This window comes from Chrysochloris asiatica, unplaced genomic scaffold, assembly GCF_000296735.1.
Source record: "Chrysochloris asiatica unplaced genomic scaffold, ChrAsi1.0 scaffold00041, whole genome shotgun sequence".
NCBI lineage: Eukaryota > Metazoa > Chordata > Mammalia > Afrosoricida > Chrysochloridae > Chrysochloris > Chrysochloris asiatica.
In genome coordinates, this window is record NW_006408559.1 from 14,902,571 (window position 1) to 14,917,683 (window position 15,113).

Consider the following 15,113-nt stretch of genomic DNA (forward strand, 5'->3'; position numbering starts at 1 on the left):
GGGCTCAAGCGTGGCAACAATTGTGAGGTTGGCCCATTACCGGGCAGTGTTTTGTTGTGTTGTGCATAGGGTCGCTATGAGTCAGTACCAACTCGATAACACCTAACAACAACAACAACAATGACATACCTTTCAAAAAAGTCCTGGTGTGGCGCTGTGGGCTAATGAGATTGCAAAGCTGCCGTTTGAACTGCAAGGTGGTTGGTTCAAGCTCACCAGCTGCTCCTTGGAAACCTATACAGGGTCACTATGGATCGGAATTGACTCGATGGTACTAAACAACAACACACTTTTAAAGGAGCCCTGGTGTGGCACTGTGGGTTAATGTGCTGGACTGGGAGGTCGGTTTGAACTGCAAGATCGGTGGTTCAAACTTACCTGCCGCTCCTTGGAAACCCTGTACAGGGTCGCTATGGGTTGGAACTAACAGCACTTAACAACAACATACCTTTCAAATGTGTGTTGATTATGCAAAACCAAGTATGCCCTTACACCTTGTCTTAGTCAACATTGTGGAATGTTAGTCTAAGAATCTAGATAGAGGACAGTAGATCCAAAGTCTTTGCGAGGTAGAATAATGTCCCCGAGCCCTCCTCCTCATCTATTCCTGCCCAGCCTCCCCACCCCTACTGATACCTTAGGCTAGAAGAGAAACAAGGGCCCCAGTGGATGAGGGGTCCTGGGGGCGATCTTCCTCTTCTTATCACATCTCATAATCCCATCCTCAGATTTAGTCACTGGGGGATGTCATTTCTAACAAACTCCTCCCTGATTCCTTTCTAATCCATCATCTTCAATAAATAAGCTGTTGGGAAAATACAAAACTGCTCTTCCATAGTCCTCTGTGTCTTTGATAAAGGGCTGAATTCTTTTCCCTTCTGAACATTATTTTACTTGTGTATGTGTGGTAGATTGATCTGAATTTGTTTGCACACAGGATGACTTCAAATAGGATTTCCTCAAAGAATCACCACCTCACACCCTATTGTTTTTGTTGTTGTTGTTAAGTGCTGTCAAATGGATTCCGACCCATAGCGACACTGTACAGGGTTTCTGAGGCTGTAATTCTTTACGGGAGCAGAAAGCCTCATCTTTCTACTGTGGAACAGCAGTGCTTAAACCATTATGCCACAAGGGCTCCTTATAAAGTGTGTTGTTATTGGTGTTAAGTACTATCGAGATGGCTGTGATTCACAGAGACTCTGTATAGAGTTTCTGAGGAGCAGCTGGTGGGTTTAAACTGCCAATCTTGTGGTTCCCAGTCCAGTGCTGATTGTCTAGTCCCACACCAGGAGCCCTCATATCATGATGGTGACCTGGAATAAATCACACACAGCTCTCGCAGCTCTGCGGTCAGACCTGACTGGCCTTCTGGTTTCTGTGTGTTTAATATCAGGCAGAGCTTTTGCCATGTTCCTGTTGATATCAGTTGCCATTGAGTCAGCTCCGATCCATGGCATCTCCTTGTATAACAAAACAAAATGCTTCCCTGCCCCGCACGTCTGCACACTTGTTGGTGTGCCTGAGCCCACTGTTGTAGCCACAGTGCACTTGAATGCCTTCCAATCCACGGAGCTCCTCTTCTAGCATGACACTGGATGGTTTTTGTCATCATCTGCGGGGTTTCATTGGCTCATTTTCGAAAGTCCTTTCTTCCTGGTCTTAGTGTATAAACTCTGCTGAAGTCTGCCCACCATGGGTCAGCCTGCTGGCCTTTGAAATAGTGGTAACATGGTTTCCAGCATCACAGTAACCCGCAGGCCAGCCCATTGTGGACACACTGACAGATGGGTGGCGGTTTACTATGAGGCAAGAGAGACTCATACTGAAAACCTGAGATACTAGAATGTTCTTGGTGGTACAGACACAGGGCAGATATTGTTAAGCTTTATACGGACCCTGATGTAATCTAGACATGGTAGACGGATGTTATTGAAGACAAGCTTGCTGAGTAAGCACTTTTCTTCTGTCATGATCATGTTTTTCCTCATCCTGGGAAGCTACTTTCTCTTGTTCTTCCCCAGGTGGAAGCTTGAAAGCTGCCATATCTGCAAGGAAGAAGTCCAACAAGTATTTCCAAGAGTCTGAACTCAAGGACATGCTTCTCCAAATCTCCCTGGGCCTCAAGTACATCCATGGCTCCGGAGTGGTGCACCTGGACATCAAACCCAGTCAGTGAGCTTCCCCCGACGTTCCTCAGGAATGGTGTCTGTATCTTTATCAAGTGCCCGACAGCCCACTTTCTCCATCTTCCCTGAAAAGAATATTTAGTTTAACTACTTTATCGATTTTCCTCCCGGCTCCAGGGGATTGAGGGAAGTTTCTTTCCAATCTAGTGAGGACAATGGAAATAGCTATGTATTTAATGTAAGACCCAGCAAGGGGACAGCATGTTAGCTACACCCAGATTGTGTTTGTATCAAGGACTGTACCCCTTCTGATTCTGCACTAATCAAATTGAGCAACAGATAGGTGGTTTTCTCCTTTGCTAATGTGAGATCCAGGAGCTCTGGTAGCGTAGTGGTTACGGATTGGGCTGTTAACCTCAGGGTCAGCAGTTCGAAACTACCAGCTATTCCACGGGAGAAAGAGGAGGCTTTCTGCTCCTGTAAAGATTTACAACCTCGGAAACCCTGTACAGGGTCGCTATGAGTCGGAATTGACTCCACGGCACATAACAACAATGTGAGATCCAGGGACAAGTTGTACCTATTTGTGTGTGTGTGTGTGTAGAAGTAACAGTACCCTTCCGCCAATCTCTTCAGAGAGTGGGAATGTTTGAGGTCAGTTTCCCTTAAATAGGAGATGTTCCATAGGATAGAAACTTTAGCAGAAATTTTGTTGGACTTTTTTTGAAAAAGCTTAGAAATCATTACGTAAATTGTTTTTGTTTTCAGGTAACATCTTCATTTGTCATAAGATGCAAAATGACTTTCTGGCAGCCCCAGAAGAGACTGAAATGGATAGGTCTGCCGACGTGACGTATAAAATTGGTGAGTTGACCTTCCACCCCTGTAAGAACTGTTGCCCCAGAAACCCTACCCCGAGAACTCCATTCATTGCTGCTCCATGCAGACTTGCTTGCAAAGAGGACTCTGTTTCTCCTCCCCTGTTTTAGGTGACTTGGGCCATGTGACATCAATAAATGATCCAAAAGTGGAAGAGGGAGATAGTCGCTTCTTGGCTGGCGAGATTTTGCAAGAGGTACAGATTAGGGGGACATGGGGTGTTTTGTAAACCAACAAACTGTGAATTCTCAAATGAAGGCTCATGATGTGAGAAATGAAAAAGCACACAAGGGGGCTTCAAAGAGTTTACAGACTAACTCCATTGTCTGTTAATTCCATTTTCCAAAAATATATTTTGAAGCCCCCTCATACATTTATAATTTCAACTTTGTTGTTGTTGTTGTTGTTAGGTGCCATGGTGTCGGTTCTGACTCATAGCAACCCAGTGCACAACAGAATGAGGAGACACTGCCCGGTCCTGAGCCGTCCTCCCAGTTGTCATAATGTGTGATTCCATTGTCGCTGCCGCTGGGTCAGTCCAGCCCATTGAGGGGTTTCCTCTTTTGCAGTGACACTCTGCCTTACCAAGAATGATGTCCTTCTCTAGGAACTGACCCCTTTACAACAGAAATCTGATCGTCCTCACTTTTAAAGAACGTTCTGGATGTACTTTCTCTAATACAGATTTCTTTGTTCTTCTGTCAACCCATGGTACTTAACACTGTCTCCTCTCCTATTGGGTCCAGACTCTGAAGAGGAGCTTTTCTAAAAATGCATAAGAAGAGTGGGTCTGTTCTTTGGCCGGGTCCTCTGTTGTTTCTCATATTCCTTAGAATCCCTAGGGTCTTGGTTGCTGACTGGAAAAGAAACCTTTCCTTGAGCCCTTATTGGTCCAATCCATCTTAACAGACTACCATTTTTCTGGTAACAGTGTAAATTCTGATCATTGAATGACCTTTAGTTATTGTCCATCTTCTAGACATCTGTAGTCAGGCCTAGGATGGGGTAACTTCCTTCAGGTTGACAATCATGAAAAAACAAGTCTTTCCTTCCAGTGATAAGTCACTAATGCCTCATGCTTCTCTGAGTTGGACAGAAAACAAAATGGTGCTAGGGTGCTGCCTGGGATTCCTCAGGGCAGTGTTGGTAATCAGGTAGCTGTTTGCTCCCCTCTTTTCTCCCCTAGGGATAAACCACAAACTCAGTGAGCATAGCTTTGCTCACATGTCTGGTTAAAGTGCATACACTCTCCAATGAACTATGAGTTGTGTTTGGGCTGAGATTTACTTTGCTTGGCCGACTAACTGGCCTTTCTGGCTTCTGTTTTGAAGAATTATCAGCACCTCCCCAAAGCAGACATCTTTGCCTTGGGATTAACAATTGCACTGGCTGCGGGGGCCCCGTCTTTGCCCATCAATGGCGTTGGCTGGCATTATATTCGCCAAGGGAACCTTCCGGACATTCACCAGACGCTCTTGGAAGACTTCCACGGGCTGCTCAAGGTGATTTCTCTTATGAAATGAAGAGAAAATGAAAATGTATTATTAGTTTTTATGACATTATAACAAGCCAGTGGGGAAAGGGACATGTAAGGATATTGGTTAACAGAAGGGAGGAAAAAGGAGCTATGATTAGGAAACTCGGAAAAGACTTGGGACAGACGGGAAACTTCTCAAGAAAATTTAGGAGGCAACATAACATTTTTTGTATTATAGTTAAGTCCTGTTGCTAGTGGTTTTCCATTTGCTCTATCTAATGATTGTGCAAGATGGGCAGGCCAGTATTCTGTTTTACAGTCAAAGAAACTAAGGCTGGTGGGTTCTAACAAACCACTGACCTTCAAGCTAACAGTGGAGTGCTTAATCACTGCTCTACCAGGGATCCTTGTAGGAGGAGGTTCCGTAAAAACCAAGCCTGCTGCCGTCGGGTTGATGCTGACTCACAGTGACCCTTATAGGATGTAACGGAACTGCCCTTAGGGATTCTGAGGCTGTTGTCTGGATGGCAGCAGGCAGCCATGTCTCTTCCTGTGGAGCAGCTGCTATTGGGTCCCAGCTGATGACCTTGGCCTTGCACTAGGCCGCTGGATTACAAGGGCTCCTTTTGGAGCAAAGAGGTCAAAAAGAAAAATTAAAACAAAAAAAAAATCTACACTATTGAGGAGTTTGGAGTCCTGGTGTGGCGCTGTGGATTAATGCACCAGACTGCAAAGCCATTTGAACTGGAAGGTTGGGAGTTCAAGCTCACCAGTTGCTCCTTGGAAACCCTATATAGGGTCGCAACTGACTCAATGGCACTTTACAACAACAACAACATCATTGAGGAGTTTAGTATAGCACCAACAAAACAAAATGTTTACATACAGTGTAAGCTCTTGCTTGCAGAACAGGGTGGTGTTCTGAAAACCTGACACCGCAGACTTGATTCCGGCTCACAGTGACCCTACACGATAAAGTGAGACTGCCCCCCAAGGGGCTTCCAAGGCTGTAAATCTTGACAGAAGCAAACTGCCACATCTTTCTCCCGCAGGGAGGCCGGCAAGTTCCAACTGCTAGGCTAATAGTGGAGTGCTTAACCTTTGCTCCACCAGAGCTCCTTTTAGGATGAAGTTCTAAACACTCAGCTCCATTGCCAGTGTTGACTCTGAGTCACAACGACCCTTTAGGACTGAGCAGAACTGCCCCTGGGGGTCCTAAGGCTGTAAATCTAGACAGAAGCTGGCTACTATTTTTTTCTCCTGTAGATCAGTTGGTGGGTTTGAACCTTCATCCTTTCAATTAGCAGCTGAGCACTTAAACCACTGTGCCACCAGGGCTCCTTAGGGTGGGGTTACAGCATCCACCCTGCCCCCCCCCAAACAACAACTCAGAACCCTAACCCATTAACAGGGGGTCAATTCTGAGTCATAGCTTAACAAGCCTTTAGGGTAGAGTAGAACTGTCCTCTAGGGTCCCAAGGCTGTAATCTTTACAGATGCAGACTGTCGCCTCCTTCTCCTATGAAGTCAGCCTGGGCGGGTGCTAGGCTGGAGTTGGTTTGGGTGGGTGGGTGGGACAGAGTCCTTGGCTGGTGGGCTGGACTTGGTTGGGCGGGTGGGTAGTTTCCTACTCTAAAACTCCGATTTTCTCTCTTTGGGGCCGACACTACCAGAGTATGATCCACCGTGACCCAGAGCAGAGACCCAGTGCAGCATCTCTGACCAGAAACCCAGTGCTGTGTCCCTCCCTGGGGAGTACAGAGGAGCTCTGGCAGCAACTGAGGCAGGAGAAGTTCAAGACAGCTGCGCTGGAGAGGTGGGCTTCAGGTGTGGGGTCAGGAGAGCCAGAGCCTCTGCCTGGCACTGGCCTGCCTGGCCTTCTTCCCTACACACACACACACACACACACACACACACACTCACATTGGTCTGCTCCCCCCTCCCCCATGCACACACACTTGCCTGCTCCCTCCCTACACACACACACTCACACTGACCTGCTCCCCCCACCCCATGCACACACGCACACTGGTCTGCTCCCCCCCCACACACACTCACACTGGCCTGCTCCCCCCCTACACACTCACACTCACACTGGCTACTCCCCTCCACACCCCCCCCCCCACTCACACTGACCTGCTGCGCCCTCAGCATTTTATTAGACCCCCCACAAGGAAGATGGCCACATGAGGTCCTTTGTGTAACATGGGACTTGGAGGATCTCTAACTGGGCTACTTGAGAGAGAACATGCCAGTTCATGTAAAAAGCAAAAGCAAAAGTGAGAAATTCAAGGGCATACAGCTGGCAGAGAAAACTTGTAGGATTCTCAGTGAGAGCAGGTTGACACTGTTGAGTGCTCACTTGATGTAAGAAAACAGGGTGGGCATAAACTACAATAGAAACCCATTCTGTTTCAGGATAAAGCAGGCAGGTAGATACACTGTCCCGGGACTTGGTTACAGGCAGAGGTATTTTCTAAACAAAAAACCTGACCAATCATCACGGAGGCTTGTATTCAGGCAGGTACTTACATATCCATCGAGTAAACAATGGGAATCATTAAATTGAATGGGTTTGGGGAAGAGACCAGGCAGTGAAGTTTGAGCAGAATTCTGAAGATATTTTTAAATGATTGCTATACATACACACATAAGGAGATGAAAACGGTTTTGCCTAAAATATCTGAGAAGTCCAACTTTTCTTGGATTCACTATACATCTTGGAAAGATGGGCTTTAATAGTCCTCAAAATGACTTCCTAGTAATAAACTGTGGAGATGCCAAACCTTTAATCTGGAAAAATTTCCAAAGAGGTCATGGGTATGTTTTTCTTCTAGTTTTGGATCTAGTTGTCCCAGCTGGTAAGTAAAGGACAGAGAGATCCACAGATGGGTGGGTATCTGGAAAGGCAGCCCACAAGGATGCAGAGTCTCGCAGACGTGGAGGCTTAACTGACCATCACGAGCCATTCCTAGGATGGACTCTATCACACAGAGAGGAGGGGGCAGATGTCCCCTTGAATTGTCCAGACCTCAGGCTGACTGGCTTTTTCTATAGAGGACCAGATAGTAAATGTTTTAGGCTTTGTGGGCCATGTAGTCTGTGTTAACAATTGTTAAGTGCCATTGAGTTGGTTCCAACCCATAGCTACCCTGTATAGGGTTTCCGAGGAGTGGCTGGTGAGTTTGAACTGCTGACCTTGAGATCTAGTGCTTATCCTACAGAGCCACACCAGGCGCTTTGGAAAACTGAGTTTGCTGTGGCCTGTGAGGGTCTGCGCCTTTTAACTATTTTTCAATGACACTCAGAGAAATGGAATTTTCCATCCAAGCTCAAGCTTGCTTCTGCAAATCCTGAAATAAAATAAAAACTCTATTTCTGTGCTTATTTGATCATAAGTACTCTCTGTCGTTGAGGAGTGAGTAAACCTTTGCTTCCCTGTTGTCTGTTACCAGGGAACTGAGAGAAGTTCAGCAGGCCTGCTCCTCCACGGAGGAGACTCACCCCAATGACCCTGAGGTCACCCACTCAGGGTCAAGAAGAATCAAACACCTGGTGGGTGGAAAGAGCGCAAGGCCTTCAAGCTTCACATAAGAGAAATCCTGAGAGAATCGTTACATTTTTCCTTCTCCATTCTCCACAAAATTCCACTCGTAACAGCCACCCTTCTCTTGGAGAGTTTGCAGACACTGATATTGATGGTCCCAAGCTGCCTCGGAGAATGGAAAGACAAACCAACATGAATGCCCAATGCTTTCCAAAGTCATTCCTCATGGAGTGTTAGCACCAAGACCCTAATGCCATCCAGGTTTCTGTTTAGTGCCCATTCCTAGATACACTCACTGGTAACCATTCCTCATCTCTGGTGTCATATCCCCAATGCTACCTCTGAACAATTCATTCATGTTTCATGTTTGTTGAAGAACAAAGGGCAATCCTAGGCCCTTGAACTGAAAGACGAAAAGGAAGTGGCCCTCGGAAGGAGTAAGGTGACTGAGGTTGGGTTTCAAAAGTGTGGCTTGTCTTATCTGATGTTGTTATTTAAAGAGAATTCTCAGACACTTTGTGTAAGTGGTTCACTTAGGTAGTTCCTTGAAGGAGACAGTCCCTTTTTCTGATGTTGTATTTACTAAGTAAATGGTGTCACAATTGCATGAGGTGGGTAAAAGCAAGACTATATACAATGTGAACATTTCTGTGCTGGCTGGTACCTTGTGGAACAAAAACACTCAAGAGTAAAGGACTTGGGTTTGAGGGAAGTTTGACTTAGCTGTTTTTTCCCAAATGTATTTGTCCCGGTCCTCTTGGGGCCCTTATTCCTGGTTTTGACTTCCGGGGCATCACCAATTTCTCTTGATCTTATGATCAGAATTGGGTTTTGTTTACTGTGATGTTTTTCATATTTAATTCAAATCCTTTTCTCTTAACGTATGTATTTTAAAGGAGTAGAGCATTTTTAAATAAAGTTTTAATCTTTTTCTCCAAAGTTGGATATTGATATTCTTCTTTGCGATGCATAGTTAACAAAGAATGAGAAACTTATGTTAGAAATTGAACAGGTGGGTGAGAAAAATCAGTAGGTTGGTAGTAACAGGCCTGGGCTTCCAGGCCCAGCTTTCTAGATCAGAAAGTCCGTAAGGCGCCCCTGGTATAAAATGCTATCGGTCATAAAGGTGTTTGTTTGATCCTGTCTGTGCCATCCATCACCTGTCTGTCTGTCTGTCATACTGTGGCAGCTTTCACGTAACGATGCTGCTGGAACCTGGCACTTCAATTCCCGCAGGGTCGCCCAGGGTGGACAGGTTTCAATAGACCTTCTTGACAAAGACAAACTAGGAGACCTACTTCCAGAAACCAGCCAATCACAGCAGAACACTGTCCCACTTGTTTGCTTTGGACACATCACCAGAAGAGATTCATCATGGGAGGAGAACACCGTGTTTGATGGGGAAAGCAGAGAGTCAGTGAGTGTGGGAGAGAATCTTAGTGACATGGGCTGGCCTGATAAGCCGCCCGATGGACTTGAACCTGGGAGCACTTGTGAAGATGCCACAGGACTGGGCAACCTTTTGTTGTGCCTGAGGTCAGCATGAGCGGAAGATGACTTGATTGCAGACTGTCTCCATCTCCACTCCATCTCTCTATTTATCCTTCTCTCTATACCCCGGTGTCCTGGTGTGGCACTGTAGGAGAAACACTGGACCACAAGGTTGGTTTGAACGACAAGGTCGGTAGTTTAACCTCACCAGCAGCTCCTTGGAAACCCTATACAGGGTCGCTATGGGTCAGAACTGATCTGATGGCACGTAATAACAATAATCATCTACCTATGTACTAATTTAGTTATTACTACAACTCTTTTTTTTAATGTTTTATTGATAGTTTACACGGGAGAACATTAGCTTTATATTCATCCTATTGTATATTGTTACATTGTCATGGTTACAATTCCCTCCATGCATCATCAACCAACCAAAGGGTACATCTACCAAGCCTGTCCCCTGGCCATCAGCACACAGCTCCTCTCCCTCTCTGGGTCTAAAGTCCCCAGCTGCTTTACTACAACTCTTTATCTATCTATCTATCTATCTATCTATCTATCTATCTATCTATCTATCTATCTATCTATCCATCCATCCATCCATCCATCCATCCATCCATCCATCCATCCATCACATCTATCGATCGATCTCTTTCATTCTCCCTCCTTTCCTCTCTCCCTCCCTATATTGCTCTTTCCATCACAGTACGTAACAACAACAACAACAACAATCGCTATCTTATTAATGATGACAACCTGTTCGTGGTCTGTAGTGTTTCCTGCTGTCTAATTGTTTTCTTCACCTCACCTTTACACAAGCACATGAAGGAGTCTTTATTGAACCCATCCTCACATCATCTTTGGCTGACCTGGAACGGCAGCGAGTCTCTTCCTGGAGTTAAGTGGGATAGAGTACCCTGGACAATCCATCCCATTGTTTTATAAACCAAGTCTTGTAAAAGTTATCTTTTGCGTCTTCCTCGGCTCCCCCACTTTCTTCACACTAGGTCATGCCCTTGCATTAGAATACAAGGTCAACCACAATTTGTGATTTACTAACAGGTATGCTAGTGACTAGAAGCTCTGGTAGTGTAGTGATTATGAGTCAGGCTGCTAACCTCAAGGTCAGTAGTTCAAAACTACCAGCTGTTCTGTGGGAGAACGATGAGGCTTTCTGCTCCCGTAAAGATTTACAGCCTCGGAAACCCTGTACAGGGTCACTATGAGTCGGACCCGACTCCATGGCACACACCCACCACCACATGTTAGTGACAGAGTGCATGGACCATCATTCTTTGGTTCTGCTCGTCTTCTCAGTCACTGATAATTACCATGTAAACCTCCACAGCCCCTTCTCTACCGTGTTCATCGACTCCTGTGTTGTTCCCTGAAAGGATCTGATGCCAGGCCATTGGGCTCTTCTCTCTGTGGGACTCCATAGAACCAGAAAGTCACCAAGAGAGCACGTATCTGCCGAGACTGTCTTCAGTGTGAGAGAGACTGAGTGGTCACTGGTGTTAGGATCGAATCCCGTCTCCTACGGTTAGGATTTTACTCCTTGTTTCAGTAGTGTGTCTGACTCCATTCTCAGTCGGGACATTCTGTTTCTATGAAATAACCTTGGAACTCATTATCAGAGTTACTTCCTTAGTATCATTGTGTTGGCAATGCGCAGGAAGTTAAATACTTTACGACATTTGTTGTAAAGTGCTATTGAGATCGTTCTGACTCATAGTGACCCTGTATAAGGTTTCCAAGGAGCAGCTGGTGGGTTTAAACGGCTATCTTGTTGGCAGTCCAGTGCTTATCCTATAGCGCCACACTACATGAGGTAGGTAGTTGCTTTTCTATGGCTGTATAGGAGTCCAGAGGAGTCCTGCTGTGGCGCTGTGGGTTAATGTGCCAGACTGCAAATCCATTTGAACTACAAGGTTGGCAGTTCAAGCTCACCAGCTGCTCCTTGGAAACCCTATACAGGGTTGCTATGGTTTGGGATCGACTCGACAGCACTTAACAACAGTAACAATAGGAGTCCAGAGTGGCGCTGTGGGGATAATGCACTGGACTGCAAGGTTGGTTTGAAGTGCAATGCCAGTGGTTCAAACTCACCAGCTGCTTGTTGGAAACTGTATACAGGATCCTAGGAGTCAGGAGTGACTTGAAGGCACTTAACAACAATAATCTTTACCATAAACACTGATGGTGACATGTAGCCACAGATAATCCTGACACTTGAAGAAATAACTTTTGTGCTTTGCTGATCTAAGCTCTAACGCACGTACTAAGCCATTATTGGTTGTTGTTGAGATGCTGTGCTGGACAGTTCCATGCACAACAACACAAGGATTCCGGTCCTGCACTATCTGCAGGATCACTGACGCGCTTGAGTCCGTTGTAGCCACTGTGTGTTTTGAGTTCCTTCCGACTGAGGGGCTCATCTTCCAGCACCCTATTGGACAATATTCTGTCTGTTGTGATCCCTAGGTTTTCATTAACTACTTTTCAGAAGGAGGTCACCAGGCTTTCCTTTCTAGACTGTCCACCATGGGTGCTGGCATTTGAAATATCAGTGGCAGAACTTTCTAGCATCACAGCAACATGGAAGCCACAGTAGGAAACAGTAACAGACGGGTTGTGGGTACCAGTCTAAGGTAATGATCTATCTAAAGCTGTAGAAACATTAACATTGAAAGACAAATGTCAACATTTAGCTTTTTCATCTAGATGAATCATACCTTTAGTCTGAAATTATACAAAAGTTGTCAGTTTGATTTTGTTTAGCTCAACAAAAAGTAGTCATACTAACTACAAAAGTATTGCACTTAAAACACTTTTAAATCACTTTAAAATCTATGCTAGTGACCACCTTAGGTAACAAGGGCTATAATTTTCCAACAGTTTTGATGAGGCTTTAGAAAAATTGGTTTAAAAGCAAAGTAGAAAATTGATTTCAAAAAGGCTTTTTCTGGGCCCAGGGATGAACTATAGAAAGTCTATAATATGTAAATGTATATGTGAGGGAGAGCTTGCAGGCTTCCTAATCCAAATGCAAACTACAGATTCTTAAAGGGTGACCCCTAATACCACAGAACTTCAAGACCCTTGATTCTTTCTTTGTTCTTCTAATTTCAGGCTTATTAACCTCTGGGTTCTTCCAATTTCTTTGCTCTGGCCTTGACCTAGGACTTGTAAAATCTGTGCTTGTTTGAAAGCACACTGCTATGTGGACATTCACAACAGGTCCTGTCCTTGAGTCCACCCTGGGGAAGAGGAGGCACACCTTCATATCATTTAAATTCTAGGGCAAGGTAGACAGAGTGTGGAAAGACACAGGAGAGCAGAGCAGGAAGGGTTCCGTGGAGGGGGTCTTGAAAGGATAGGAGGGCAAAGCCACCGCATTTGTTTTCTGGGGCAAACAAAACTTGGTAAGAGAATACAATCTTTTAGCTCAATCTCTCTGGGACATTATACTTAAAAATAAAATAGTTCTTTGTCACAGGAGTGGGGTGGGGAATAGCAGCCTTCTGCAGCCTAAGGAGAAAGTGTGTTTTGCTAATTCACGTCTGAGGGAGGATTCAGATTAGCCCAGACTCTTTCTCTCTCTCTCTCTCTCTCTCTCTTTTTTTTTTTTGTCAGTCTAGAGACTTTTATTCAGGGTTAGGAAGAGGAAAGTGACCTCTGCCGGAGAAAGAAAGCAGAAGGCAGAAAGAAGGGGAGAAGAAGGTAGAAAGGAGAGAGGGCAGAAAGAAGAAGAGAGCCCAGACTCTCTTTGAAGATACAGTTGATAACCTGATCAGAGATTCCCCAAGGCAATCTCTTGTCAGCATCCAGGGTGCTTTCTTCTTTCTTCTTGACAACAGCTTTTCCCTACAACTTGAGACATTTGTGACTAGAAACTCAGGGAGGGAGAAATTAGAGGCATAATAAATAAATAAAAAATAATAGGGTCCAGTGATTAGATGTGGGGGAATAGATCTGGGTCATCAGGGAGAAGACTGACAGATGATGATACCAAAGTTCAAGTCAGGAACGGTGCTGGTATCATTTAACATAAGGACATCGGTCTTGGAGGAGAAGGCTGAATATAGTTTTTCATTTGACTTGGCAGTCCAAGTAGAAGTAGGGATTTAAAAAAAAAAAGTATATGTGTGACACTGTAGAGTAAGCACTGGACTGCTAACTGCAAGGTTGGGTTGGTGGTTCAAACCCACCAGCCACTCCTCGGAAACCCTATACAGGGTCGCTATGGGTTGGAACTGACTTGATGGCACTTAACAACATAATTTTTTTTGAATGTCATTTTAAGTACCTTAAGTGCATTATTCAGTGATGGGAGTCCTGGTGTTGCTCTGTGGGTGAATGAGCTGGACCGCAAGGTCAGTTTGAACCACAAGGTGGGCAGTTCAAGCTCACTAGCTGCTCCTTGGAAACACTATATAGGGTCGCAACCAAGTCAATGCACTTAACAACAACAGCATTCAGTGACGTTGTTTACAATTGTCATGTTGTGCAACCTCACCACTATCTAGTTCTGCAGTTTCCCATCTTCAGAGCCCAAGGAGAAAGGCAGTATCACTAAGCAAGGACTCCCACTCCCTCCAGCCGCTGGTAAACACTAATACACATCTCTCCCTGAGCCTTGGTTTGTTCTAGAGATTCCATGTTACTGCTAACATACATCATTGTCCTTTGGTGTCTGGTTTCTTTCTCTTGGCATCATGTTTTAGGGTTCATCCACATTGCAGAATGCACTAGAACTCCTTTTCTCTCCCTGGCTGAATAATATTACATTGTAAGTCTCATTTTACTGTGCTTTACAGCTATTACTGGTTTTTACAAATTGTAACTTTGTGGCAACCCAGCAACAGGCTAGTCTATGCATGACATTTTCCCAACACCATGTACTCATTTCATGCTTCTGTGCCACATTTTGGTAATTCTCAAATGTTTCCATCATGCTATTGCATGCTTTAAAGAGACTACAGTGTAGTATAAACAGAACTTTTATATGCATTTGTTAAGTGCCGTTGAGTCAATTCTGACCCATAGCGACCCTGTATAGGGTTTCTGAGCAACAGTTGGTGAGTTTGAACCGCTGACCTTGCAGTTCAAACGGACTTTGCAGTCCAGCACATTTACCCACAGCGCCACACCAGTACTCCTATATGCACTGGGAAATGAATTAGTTTTATTTGGAATTTAGTCTGCAATGTCTCTGAGGTCTGCTTGGAAATACTTTTTATCCGGAAATCCTTGGACAGCATTGGCAGTAACAGAGAGGACGGGTTGGGGGATGGTTAGTCTTGTGTGCAAACTTGAAGGCAGTGTGACACGTGTTTCAGGAACTAAACATTGTGAAGGTGGGCGTAGAATGGTGACATTCCTCATTTCCATTGAGTCCATTTAGACTTGGCTCCATGTATGCAGAGCAGAACTGCTCCAAAGGGTTTATACGGTTGTGATTTTTAGAAGCAGGTCACCAGACCTGTCTCCCAAGGCGTCTCTGGGTGAGACAACTGTCAACCTTTTGATTAGTAGTGAAGCACTTAACCCTTTGTCCCACCCAGGAACTCCATCAAAATTGAAG

At 45.0% G+C, this 15,113-nt stretch overlaps 1 protein-coding gene across 1 annotated transcript in view; it reads left to right on the top strand.

Annotated features, from left to right (window-relative positions):
• The window catches only part of WEE2 (WEE1 homolog 2 (S. pombe)), a 40,526-nt gene extending 32,447 nt beyond the window's left edge, over positions 1-8,079 (top strand). Inside the window, exons 6-11 of the mRNA XM_006861179.1 lie at positions 2,025-2,171; positions 2,898-2,993; positions 3,119-3,204; positions 4,340-4,510; positions 6,159-6,301; positions 7,941-8,079. Of these exons, the coding sequence (XP_006861241.1) occupies positions 2,025-2,171; positions 2,898-2,993; positions 3,119-3,204; positions 4,340-4,510; positions 6,159-6,301; positions 7,941-8,079 (782 nt within the window). The remainder of the gene's footprint in view (positions 1-2,024; positions 2,172-2,897; positions 2,994-3,118; positions 3,205-4,339; positions 4,511-6,158; positions 6,302-7,940) is intronic.
• The last annotated feature ends 7,034 nt before the right edge of the window (positions 8,080-15,113 follow it).